At 44.0% G+C, this 12,204-nt stretch overlaps 1 protein-coding gene across 1 annotated transcript in view; it reads right to left on the minus strand.

Annotated features, from left to right (window-relative positions):
* Window positions 1-1,447: 1,447 nt before the first annotated feature.
* itga5 (integrin, alpha 5 (fibronectin receptor, alpha polypeptide)) overlaps window positions 1,448-12,204 on the minus strand; it is a 50,640-nt gene continuing 39,883 nt past the window's right edge. The window contains exons 21-30 of the mRNA XM_033628389.2: window positions 12,011-12,103; window positions 10,054-10,133; window positions 9,834-9,914; window positions 9,625-9,730; window positions 9,086-9,244; window positions 7,753-7,860; window positions 4,153-4,266; window positions 3,421-3,522; window positions 3,190-3,312; window positions 1,448-2,163 (exon numbers count right to left, since the gene is read on the minus strand). Coding sequence (XP_033484280.2) covers window positions 2,080-2,163; window positions 3,190-3,312; window positions 3,421-3,522; window positions 4,153-4,266; window positions 7,753-7,860; window positions 9,086-9,244; window positions 9,625-9,730; window positions 9,834-9,914; window positions 10,054-10,133; window positions 12,011-12,103 — 1,050 coding nt within the window. The 3' untranslated portion in view covers window positions 1,448-2,079. The remainder of the gene's footprint in view (window positions 2,164-3,189; window positions 3,313-3,420; window positions 3,523-4,152; window positions 4,267-7,752; window positions 7,861-9,085; window positions 9,245-9,624; window positions 9,731-9,833; window positions 9,915-10,053; window positions 10,134-12,010; window positions 12,104-12,204) is intronic.

A 12,204-nucleotide genomic window follows, 5' to 3' on the forward strand; every position in this document is an offset into this window, starting at 1 on the left:
TGTGAGCCCAGATGAGTTGTCACCAGCCGGCCGCCATTTTGTTTCTCATAACTTAACGGCCAAACGTCACCCACAAGCAAGAGGTAAATTTCCGTTTACCGCATAGGGAAGTCAAGACCTGCCCTACTCCTTCTCTGATTGGTTTGTACTTGCTGCCTTCGTTGTTTGGATTGGTTAGTTTTAGGCATAAGGGGTGAGATTGATTAGGGTGAGCCAATCAGAAGCAGGGTAAGGCTGCAGCGCAATGCATTATGGTAGCTGTAGGTTTTATACCTCTCGAGCAATGGTCAAACGCCACAGCACTTTTCCTCTGTTTTCTCTGGCCATGTAGCACCAAAATTTAAAGTATTTGCGTCTCTCTACTGTTCAGACAGCCTAGTTTTATGGAAGACCATCTTTCCATCAGTTAAATACTTCTTTTAATGCAGAATGGCTTAACCTCGATGATCTATAACTACAGAGGTGATAGGGATAAACTAAGCACTGGGAAAGGCAATAACCGTTTCATACACAAAACAAACATTCATAAATATACCATTCACACGTATGCATGTATGCATGAAGTCACACATATATCCATGCAAGCACACACAACCCTAACCCCTAACATTATTTACATTTAAGGCACATGAAATCTATGTACATGACAAATAAAACAAACCAACACAAAGCATTTTTCATGTTCAGTCCCTGTAGCCTTTTGGTAGTGGGATGACTTCAGCCACTTCTCTTTCTAAACGTGGGCAGCTGTTACTCAAAAGACAATCAAAAATACAGTATCTCACAGTAACACACACTGTGAGCTGAAAATGGATCCTCACAAAGAGTGACGGTCCCGCCTGCTCTCAGACTAAAACTCTCTGTCAAAGCTACAACATTGCTGATTGTCACGTCTTTGGTTAAAGACATCATCACACCATGGCACATCAACTCTGCGGTGTCCCCTAAGCGTCATTTGCATGCACGTGGTCTTCACACTGAATGAGCTAGACTCAAACTGAGTAAAGTATTCTTTAGAAGAACGGCACTTTTTTTTTTTTTTTGGACAGAAGCACCACAATGTGAAGTTTCACAGGTCTGCGGTGGTTCCAGTCCCATCCCAGTCGACTACACAACAATGACGATGCCAGCATTGGTAACTCTGAACATGAACAAGGATTTAAACAAAGTGATCAGTAGGAGTCAAAATCAGAACTCAAAGGAAGGTCAGTCAGTCAGTCAGTCTTCGGTGTCTCAGGAATTATATCAGTAGATTTCCTTTGAGTGCAAAAACAACTCAACCCAGCGCTGTCCACCAACCTGAGGCAGAGAGATACTTTTCATGAACAGTTACGAAACATCCATCCATGCATTTTCCACGCCCGCTTATCCTGTTCAGGGTGGCGGGGTGCCGGAGCATATCCCAGCATGTATTAGGCAAAAATCAGGGGAACACCTTGGGCTGGTCAGGGTTAAAATTACCTAAAACTTTAAATGTTGTTATAAAAGCAGAGCTATTAAATGGATTAAGGTTCAACTTCCAGGCTGGTAACATTGACGTTGCTATCGCCAGGTTAATTTTTCCACCTGAAACCTGTTGACTGATCTTCTGTCAATAAAACTGTGTTCAGAGGATACCAGAAGAATAATTTCAGGCCTCCGCAGGCAGCGCAAGTCACAGCTCCTGGCTGCCAAGCTACATGCAGCCATATCCTGTCAGAGGCAGTGAGCGCGTCAGATCATTAGCACCAAAATAAGGCAGTTAACAGGGTGAAACAGAACTCTCCACAAAAAGAAATCATCTCACTGCATCCGCAGGCTGACGGTGGCTAACATTAGCCATGACGCATTGAGAAAAAGTCCTATTTGGTAACAATCCCAACCTGCCAAAAAGCAAGACATAAATTAACAAAAAAAGTAACATTCATTTGGCTGAGAGATCTTTGGGTTTTTGTCTTTCTCTAGTGCAGCACAGTGGAGTTCCAGTGGTCTCTCTTTCGCTTCAAACTGCTTTCTGATCCACTCTACATGATCCATCGTATTTCTCCGTTGCAATCATATGGCCAGGTACTGTGGTTCTGGAGGCTACGCTTGTCTTTTTTAGGCCTCAGAGGCAGCCTGTGGTTTGAGTTGAGCCTTCTCCATGGCGGTGCCGTACGGTAGAGAGCGCTTGAAGAAGCCGAACTAGAAGAAAACATTTGGGGAAAAGTAGAAATTAGAAATGAGCACAGAATTAATCACTTTAATTGCAGTCAGTTTCATGGAATTTCATTCTTTAAAGGTCCAGTGTGTAAGATTGAGGGGGATTTAGTGGCATCTAGTGGTGAAGATTACAGATTGCAACCAGCTGAAACTTCTCCTGGTTAAAATTCCTTCAGTGTTCATTGTTCAGGAAGTTTACACAGGAGCCAAATTATCCGTAGAGGTCTCCTCCTCTCCAAAACAAAAGGACCAGCTGCTTTAAACCTATGTATAAATAAACGTCTCATTCTGACGGCCAAAATACAAGGGACACAGACACGACACAACACATCTGCCGTAGCATGCCCACAGCGTAGCATGTCTATTATAATCAACTGAAACTGCGACACTGAACATGAAAGTCATGCTTGCTTGCGCGGGCACTGCACTGCTCAACATTAATTTTATGTTGTTGGTGACTCTGCAGCCCTCCAACAGGTAAAAACTACATAGATTTGTGTAAAAAACGAGCAAAATCTGTTTAAAAATAATAAAGATGAATACCTCATAGTACCGGAGGCAATACGAAGCACAAAGCAACCTTGGGGGTGTCTTTACATGTCACATTAAAATAAATCAATCAAATAAATGCACGCTGCTGTAGAAATGACCTGGTTAATTAATTAAGTTCTACCTAATGCAGCCTATAAGCTTCCAAGCTTGCATAACCAAGTGCATTATCACTTGGCAAAATTCCATACACACAGAGTGAAGCTGGCAGCAGCCACACGCTGCAAGACAGTCTATAAAACAAGCTAAGAAACCCTGCTTCACTCCACCTATGTGAAGATTCATGTCCGTGCCCCATGTATTTCAGCCATAAGGCAAAAAAACAAAACACAAGTCTTAAATTCAGGTGGTGATATACTAAAGAGAATATACTTATTATATTATCTTCTCTTCTGCTAATATAGCCTCCTAAATCCTACACACTGGACCTTTAAATCCTTGTTTGACAGCAGCACTGACCTTGTACAGGACGTAGATGAGCAGAGCCAGGAGCAGTAAACCAGCCAGAATGGCCAGGATGATGATCCACAGAGGAACTGAGTTCTCGATATCTGGCTTGTTCCACACCACTGGGGTCACCACCTGAGGGCAAAAGCTCAGTTTGTCAGTTTAATTCAGCAAAGAAAATTAAAATAATACTTCTGTATGAAGCAGGCCCTCTGGAATGAGTAAACAAAAGATCTAAAATACCTTTTTGTGTCCACTGGGATAATGTCTAGGCAGGATGGCGTAGGGCATCTTCTCCACACTGTATCTGGCCAGGCACTCCAGCACATACTGCTTGTAGGCTCTCTGAAGGAATGAACACAAGGATGCAATCTGTCAATTACACACTAGGTGGCGACACAGACCACAAGCTTTCACAAAGACAATCCCTTCAGCATTCCTTTCCTATGAGCAGCTGTGATACCAAATAATGCATTTTACATTCACACATATGCCTTGTGTTACTGCATGCAGGGGGTGGTAAACAGTCTGTGTGTAGCTCGGACATGGCAGGCAGATAGAATGACAAATGTAAACACGTAGAAACTGCAATCTGTAATCTAGAGTCTCAGTCAGCAACTGTCGTCCCATTTGTTGAGGCAAATATGTGAGACTGTAGCCTTAAGATCTGATCCAGAAACAACACAAACCAATATGAGACTGACTACTGCAGCTTTGTACCTTGTGCCTGCCGCACATTTGAGGTTTTCACTCTCAGTGTTTTCTTTTTTGATGGTTTAATGAAAAATGGCTTCTTACTTCCTGCCACAGTCTGACATGAGAAAATACACAGGCACTGGTGGGAAAAGACTAATCTACAGTAAAGTGCACAGCCTCTTCCTCCGCCATGCCTCTGTCATCTGGTGGGAACACTCATGTGCTCATGTGCAGTACATGTCTGGTGAGTTCGCATGACAGGGGTCATCTCTGACAAACCTCAGTGAAGGTCTCGGCCCAGACGCGGGAGCGCACTTTCAGGATGGCAGTCGTCCCCTTCTCCAGCAGACCCACAGTGCACTGGAGCGCCCAGCACTCCGTGTTAGAGCAAGACTATGGAACAGAGAGAAAGCAGTTAAGACAATGTTAATTAAATGCTTAATAAGTCAAGCCAACAGAGGTAACTCATACAGGAAAAAGTGAAAACTGGTCTGGCAGATATGGGCAGGACAACCAACAACCATGCTAATGCTGCAGGTCGAATAAATATAACAAAGAGCCCAATGTTATGATCAGTATTCCACGCCTGCTTCAAATTAGATTGAAGGAATGTCATGAGACTGTAAAAATGCAGCATGCACCACTCTCCACATTACTGCCCAACCACTAAAACCGACCCATTTTTCTCAAGACTGTAGAATACATATTCCTAATTAGATCCCCATAATGCAGCTTGGCACGTTTCACATTTAAGAACATGCACACACTGTGTTATAGAGGTGGTGCTGAAGCTGGACCACCCCCAGATTGAGAGGTTTCGGCTGGTTTCCTGCAGGAGGGTGAATCAGTTTACTTATTACACCGAGCAGGGCAAACACAGGAGGATAAAAGAGCCCCCCCCTGGTTCCCTTAGGCTCAGCGTTAGACAGACTTAATGAGGGTATTCAGACAGACAGGGGGCAATCAGTCCACTTCCTCCTGGTGGAGCTCCTCAATGCTCCAGGGCATTGGGATCACTTAGGTTTATGGAAATGACATGAACGTGGACCAGTGCCAAAGATGCCTCAGACCCAAGTCCCACATATCCTCCCTGGTGGGATTACGTGGTCAAGATTTGGAGCTCGGGGGTGTGGAGGCTGTTCCCACAGACTCATGGAATAACTGGCCTCACTGTACAGCTGTTGTTGATACAGAGCCTGCACAGGTTGACACTTTGGAAAAAGTGCTGTAATGATTGGTGGAGTAACCGATCAGTCAGTCACAGAGCTCCAATGATTAGTCGATCAATCCATTAGTCGATCGAAAGAAAATTAAACGGCAACTATTTGGAACTGTTAAAATTTTTCAAGCAAAAATGTCAAACATTTGCTGGTTCCAGCTTCTTAAATGTGAAAATTTGCTGCAGCTTTAGGAGAAGCATTGCAAACACAATCACTAAGAAACATCCACAAGCAATGACAAAACTGCCCATCCATCCTTTGACAACAAAAGCATACAACGTAAAACGTAAAAAGAAAGACTCAAATCAAGTCCGAACCAGCACTAGTTTTGTTTGTATGTATGAGGTAATACTGCAGTCATTAATGTTAGTATATTGGCTTGCACACTTTCTAATAAACCATCAATTCTACAGTTACACATGTTAAGTTGTTTATTACTAGACTGTGGTCCAGATTCTCTGCAGGTTTTTCCAGTAGCGCTCAAACAGAGGACCTTCCTGATTGATTAAAATACTAAAAATGACAAGTGTCCTGCTGCAGGATGAACACCTGAATCACAGAGAAATATATCACAGCCTGGCAACCCCTAAATGGTTCTGCCACACCTTTTAACAGATCATCAAAGCATTAATCATTTATGAATTTACCATTAATAAAGCTATTAGTTACGGCTTGATGAGAAATTTTGAGGTACTGTAGTCATTATGAATGCCTTCTGGTTATTAGTGCAGTTAAAGCCAGTCCTTTGTTCTTTATGCACAGCTCAGCTCTTCAAAGACTAAGCACAGGTCATTTTAAATTCTCACACTATGACCTAGGCTGACAGCTTCACCCAGGCATCACTTAACACTAACACACTCTGATCAAGAGACACTCTGAACAGCGATGTCTGTCCTCCTGAGCTTAAAAACTAAAAGTGCAGACACAGGCGAAACAGGAGAATGGGGTCCTTCATGCTGGCGTGTCATTGGACATGCTTGATAAACGAGCGCAGTTAGGAGCGACAGGAGCACAGACAAAGCCCTCTTTGGGTGGAGGCAGGTATCCACAGAGGGAGGCAGAGAGAGAAGCTACCTGCAGCTGGGTGGATCAATGGGGCCACTGTGTGGGGGCTCGGGGCCTCACAACACCCAAAATTAGAGAGCGGTCTGTGAAGTCACCAGTGCATCACTGAAAAAAAGCCTCCCATTCCCATCAGCCTCTCCACCCCTCCACCACTACTAAAGGCTCTTTAATGTTAATCACCACAACGGGACAAGCCTGTGCCCTCTGACCCCTCCCTTTTAACGACATCATAACCTAATTACCCAATCCCAGGAGCCTCATGTAAGAGCAGTGTCACCAAAATAGATCCAGACCTGCACACTTCAGGCAATAAAATATATTGTTCAAACCTTCTGTTTTTGTTCTCAACACTTGGTCCTGACCTGCTGTTAGTGACACGAATGTAACGCCGTAACCACATTAACCCCTAACTGTAAACTCACGCTCCTCATTCCCTCACTTTCAAGTCACCTATTACATTAGACTTTGGCCTGATGGTGTTCATCCATCCATACAACATGTATTTATAGAACATGACAATTCCTCTTTAAAGGGGACCTATAGCCTATTGTTTTCCTCATTTTCTTTATGTATGATGTTACGTTGTTGGATGTTCATATTAAACATGACCAAAGTTTCAAATAATGAGGTACATGTATGTGAAAGTATCCCTGTGAGCAAAAACCTCAGACTCCAGAACGTACTTAATACTCTGTTTCCATTTTTTCTGCTTTCGAGGTAAGATGACATCAGCTGCTGACAATTTTTTTAATATGGTCATCGCTACTGCGAGTGTTTACATTATGTAGCCTATACTGCTACATGTAGCTTCATGCTAACATCAGGGAAACATGTAATCTTGGTTGCCGATGTTGTTAATTTCTCTCCAGTTTCAGATTATATTCCTGCTTAAACGTGTCCAGTTGTGATTAGAAGCTTTTAATGCTGATTTTTAACAGGAGAAAGTGAAGCTGAACACAGTTGTTTCTGGCTGCAAGAACACTGCTACATGTAGCTACATGCTAATGTCAAGAAAACATGTAATCTTGGTTGCTGATGTTGTTAATTTCTCCCTGATTCCGGATCATATTCCTACTCGAGCTTTTATTGGTGATTTTCCTCGGTAGAAAGTGCCGCTGTGCTCTGTTACAGTCATTTCCTGGCTGTAAGTACTGCAGCAGTACACTGCTACATGTAGCTACATGCTAAGATCTGGGAAACATAATCTTAATGCCAATGTTGTCAATTGCTGTTGAAACATGTCCGCTAATGAAAAGTTTGATTAATCAATCAATGATTTTTCACGAAAGAGAGTGCCATTATACTCTGTTGCAGTCATTCCCCAGCTACAATGATGAGACACTGAGGTTTGGAAGACCCGGAAACACTGACCAATCAGAGCAGACTTGGCTTTTTCAGTAGGGGGGCTTCAAGAGACGGGTGCTTAAGCATAGGGTTTCAGACAGAGGGTGAATACAGGTGTTCCAGCAAAGACAGTATGAGCATAATGAAGTGTTTTTTGAACATTAAAGCATGTAAATATGTTCTAATACAAACCCTCAATACAAGTATGAACTTGAAAATAAGCATCATAGGTCCCCTTTAAGTATCTTACCAGGTTAGTTAAATGAGCGAGTGGATTCCTGTGGACGTCCCTCCTCTCGATGCGGTGCTCATGTGCCTTCAGAGCAAGGATAGGTGGTTCTGTGGACGTGGGCTGGAGCTGTAAGAGGGGAGAGAGCACACACACACCACCCATTAGGACAACACAGACACTGACCTCACCAGGCAGAAGAGCACACCACCCTTTCTGTCAATATAAGACCTAATGTTAGCATGACCCCAAGGCATTTGTCAGTAATCAGAAGCATGTGAGCTCTGCTCCTCATGGATTCCCGTGGAAATTCACCGTAATTAGCAATTCACCAGGGAAAAAAAACATTAGATCACAGCTAAGGCAGATGACCACTCCCAACCCTGCGAAACATCTGTCACGTAAAATGTAAACACAAACAACTGCAGTGAAATGCTCAAAAAGCTACAGCTTGGTATCAGGGGGGCGTGTCGCTGGGTGTTGAAAATGAGTGAGCTGCTGGGTTGAGGTGGGTCATCAAGCTGTGCTGAGCACAGGGAAGAGCTGGATCTTCAAAGTGGTGGTGGGGTAAGTGTCCTGGGTGGGGCTGAGAAGCTGGGAGGAGGAGGTGGGTGTGGGCCTACCAGCGGAAGGGCCCAACTGTTAATCATACATGCGAGTGGGAATCGGTGGGAGATGTGAACCGTCTGATACAGCCTCATTTGACCCTGAGAGGTGTGCGTCTGCATGTGAGATACTTAGGCTCTGTCCCAATGCACCCCTTGCCCCTACCATTTAGCCCTTACCCCTTCGTTTGCATGTTAATGTCTAGGGGTAGCGTGTCCTGATTATGTTGGGATAGAGGGGTAAGGCGAAGTGTCAGGGATACATGGCCCTCCAAATAGAGTTCTCCCCCCCTTGATGGCATCTTACGCCCAAAATGTAACTGAAGTCCAGCAGTGAAGTTGCTTCACTTGTTAATGCTCCTTTAATATGAGAGCAGAGTAGCAGGGTAGGAGCACCGGTTGCTAATGTTAGCCTGCAGAGCACCACGAGTGGCCTGGCAATGAAGTTGTGTTCTTTTTTTATTTGATGACTTGTGACTTATGTTGTGAACAAACCAAGAGCATCCATGCTTTTCTACTTCCATAAAATAAATGGTAAATGTCATTGTTGCCATAGTTGCGTCTGTTTACGGAAACACTATAGATGAGGATACTTATGACATATCAAGGTCTTGAAGGGTTGTCCCATTTCACGGGGTAATGTTTCAACCACTACTCCTCAAAACTCTGTCCCAAGGAGCAAAGGGGCACTCAAAAACAAGAGGTAAGGGTAAAAAAAAAAAAAAAAAAGGAATGGGATTGAGCCTTACTTTGAGGCGTTTGTGGTTCATGTATTTATCAGCTGTGCAGTTGATGGGGCCTTCTGTGGAGAACTTCAGAGGGTAAAGCAGGTTTTGACCCTGGACACTGAGGGGACAGCGCAGCTCCAGTAGGGTGTGGCTGATCCGGCTGGGCCCGTTATTCACCAGCTGGAAAAAGGAAATGAAATAGGAAACGTCAGTATGTGAAGTATTAGAAAACTTCAAAAAGCAGCTTCATCATTTCATATTTTAGTTATAGCTGGGAGGTTGCAACAGATTTTTTCCCATGCTGAAACTCTCATATCTGACATATTTTCATAATCTACAAATAGGTCACCTACAGTGGAGCGCTGCGAAATCTCACCCATGTGAAAGTGGAACAGCAGAGCCTGAGAATAAATCACCCTGCGTAATCTGGAGTACATTTTCTTTGGTTTTCCTTCATTGCTGCCATGGGAAGTCAACTTGCTTTTACGAACAGTAGGATCTGCTTTCCAACCCAATCTGCTCAGCCCCGGTGAGTCTGCACAGCTAACATGGCTGATTACCTCATAGATGTGTTCCACCGCAGGCCCAACATCCTGCTCCACCCCATAGTTTTTGGTCACCTTCCAGTTGACCGGGGGGAAGAAGACCTTATCTGGTCGAGACACGCTTTAAGGGAGAATTGGGGGTGTGAGAACATGTGTGAGGGAGGCACCAGAGACTTAATGAAATTCCACAAGTTCAAATGAGGGAATCCAAACTCTCAACTCACCCCTGCAGAATGACTTCAGCCTGGACAACGACCTCCAGCTTGTAGGGCTCAACCTCGCTATGGGAGTTATTCTCATTTTTACTGTGGAAACAGAGAGAAGAAAAAGATTTTGATTAGGTGACATCATTTGAGGGTTGTGGAGATTAATTCAGCTGAACCAGATCCCCACATGTTCTATGAACTGTTCTCAAATCTGTTGGACGCTGACATCAGGTCATACCTGCGAATCTGCAGCTCGAACTGAACAGTTTTGTGTGTGTCCTTCAGTCGTGGCACTGTGAAGCGTAGACCTGCCCACAGCTGCAAAGAGATCCAACACATTAATCATCATCATCATCATCATCATCATAATATTTTCTATGACTACCTAACAAGCAACAGAGAAGGGAGAGATGTGAAGTATCTACCCTCTATTTACAGCACTGTTGAGAACTCTCAGGCAGCTATTCCTCCTGTCTCTACTCTACCCATCTGATCCACTGATAGATACGTGATGTTCTTGGGTGTGTCAGTCTGTGAACTCCTCAACTATCTCGCAGACAGGTGGGTTACACGTGGGCAGGTCCAACACGTGGCTGAGAGTTCCTGAGCCTGATAGTAGGGTGCTTGACAGTTTTAATGAGTGTCACTCAGCAGAAATGACTAATTTTCAATAGAAAGTGTCACTCAGTACTTTCTTTTTATGTTGCGCACCTAAAATTTTTTGTTTTTTTCACGCACTTGTTTGTCAGCCACTGTGACACACGAGCATAGCGTTAGTTCAGGCAGAACACAATGTCAAGCTCAGCTCACATCCCAGCTGATCTCAAACAACCCAATAAACTGATGGAACAGCTTATTGATGGAAGGGAGTCAGCTGATAGATCACATGGTTCCTTTCTATGCAACCAATTGGCGAATCTCATTCAGGGTGCCCTATTTAAACTGCTCTGGCCTGCCTACTGTTGCTGCTTCCTCTGCAAGCCACTTTGCAACCTGCCTCCACCCCAGCTCCTCCTTTTCATGCTGCGTCTGACTTATCAATGTCATTTCTGTTTGTCACTGATGCTGCTCTGTTCTGTTCCTGGGTGTCTTTATTGCTGCTCTCCCTGCCTTGGGCTTTCCACATAGGCACATGGAAGGGCAGGGATGTGTGTGTGCTCTCTACCTCCGGCTTTCCTCGATTGCACATGGAAGGGCAGACAGGTGTGCTCTCTCTGCTTTAGGCTTTCCACGTATGCATGGAATGCGCTTTCTGTGTAGGCCCAAGGAAAGGCAGAGAGGCCCCAGAACGGAGCCATGCCACCAAATATAATTAGTTTTCCTGACTGAACTGGAGTTTTGTGTCGCGGCATGAGCCACCTAGGGCAGAATCCGGTTGACTAGATCATCAAACAGTCCTGCATTTGTTGGACCAAAACATATTCACTCTGTATCTCCCTTCTTTGGTTCAAGGGACACACTAAACATTTCATTTTCTTGCCCTCCCTTTGTCTTCTCAGGAGAAGTAAGTTTAAAATCTCTTCTTCTTCTTTAATTAACTCATTGATTTCATCATATCTCTCCATTATCAAAATGCAAAAGGAATGAAAATTTGAATTACAAAAAAAGTAAATGTTGCATGGCTCTTTAACTTATGTAGATAAACACTCATCAAAAGTGAGTTCCCCTATAATAAATAAGGCCTTAATTTGCCCTTTCTTTATCTATAATCCCAGATCTATTTTTACATTAAGTCTGCCTGCATCTACTTTTTTTCATGAGCTATCTCTCGTACACATCAGATCAATAGTGCTACAATCTTCCGAAAGAACAAGTGAGCAGCTTTTAGGAACTGTTTTTAAAATGGAGAAGTCTTTCTGTCTTTTCCAGTTAAAATGCAGTCGATGGTTTTCCTCTACAGACCTATTAAAAGCGTGCCAGCTTGTGACTGCATCATTAAAAAGGGAAACTCTGCCCAGCAGGGAGCTGAGGGCACAGATGGAGTCTGTGCTTCCTGTCACAACATTTCCTAACACATAGTGACTTTTCCTGTGCTGTTCACACCCAACCTGGGGATGACATGCAGCTTGTGTCTTACAAAGAGCAGGAAATCATGATGTTGTGTCAACTGTTTACCGCAGCACCATATCCTGCAGTCCTTTAACTCATCACACATGGAGTGAAGGGGAAAAAATACTGCCAAAAGATGAGCTTACACTGGTACCAGACTTCATCGGGTTGCCCAAATCACAGCTGAGGTATCGGGTCTGGTTCTCTGTCTCATAGCTGCAGGTCAGCTGAGCCAGGCTCTGAGAAACAAGATGACAGAGGACTGAGTCAAACCACAGCAACGGACAATCATTAACAGCTGAGACGGATGTTAATTGCAGGAAGTTGTAGGTTGTCACTG

Source organism: Epinephelus lanceolatus, chromosome 8 (genome assembly GCF_041903045.1).
Source record: "Epinephelus lanceolatus isolate andai-2023 chromosome 8, ASM4190304v1, whole genome shotgun sequence".
Classification (NCBI taxonomy): Eukaryota; Metazoa; Chordata; class Actinopteri; order Perciformes; family Serranidae; genus Epinephelus; species Epinephelus lanceolatus.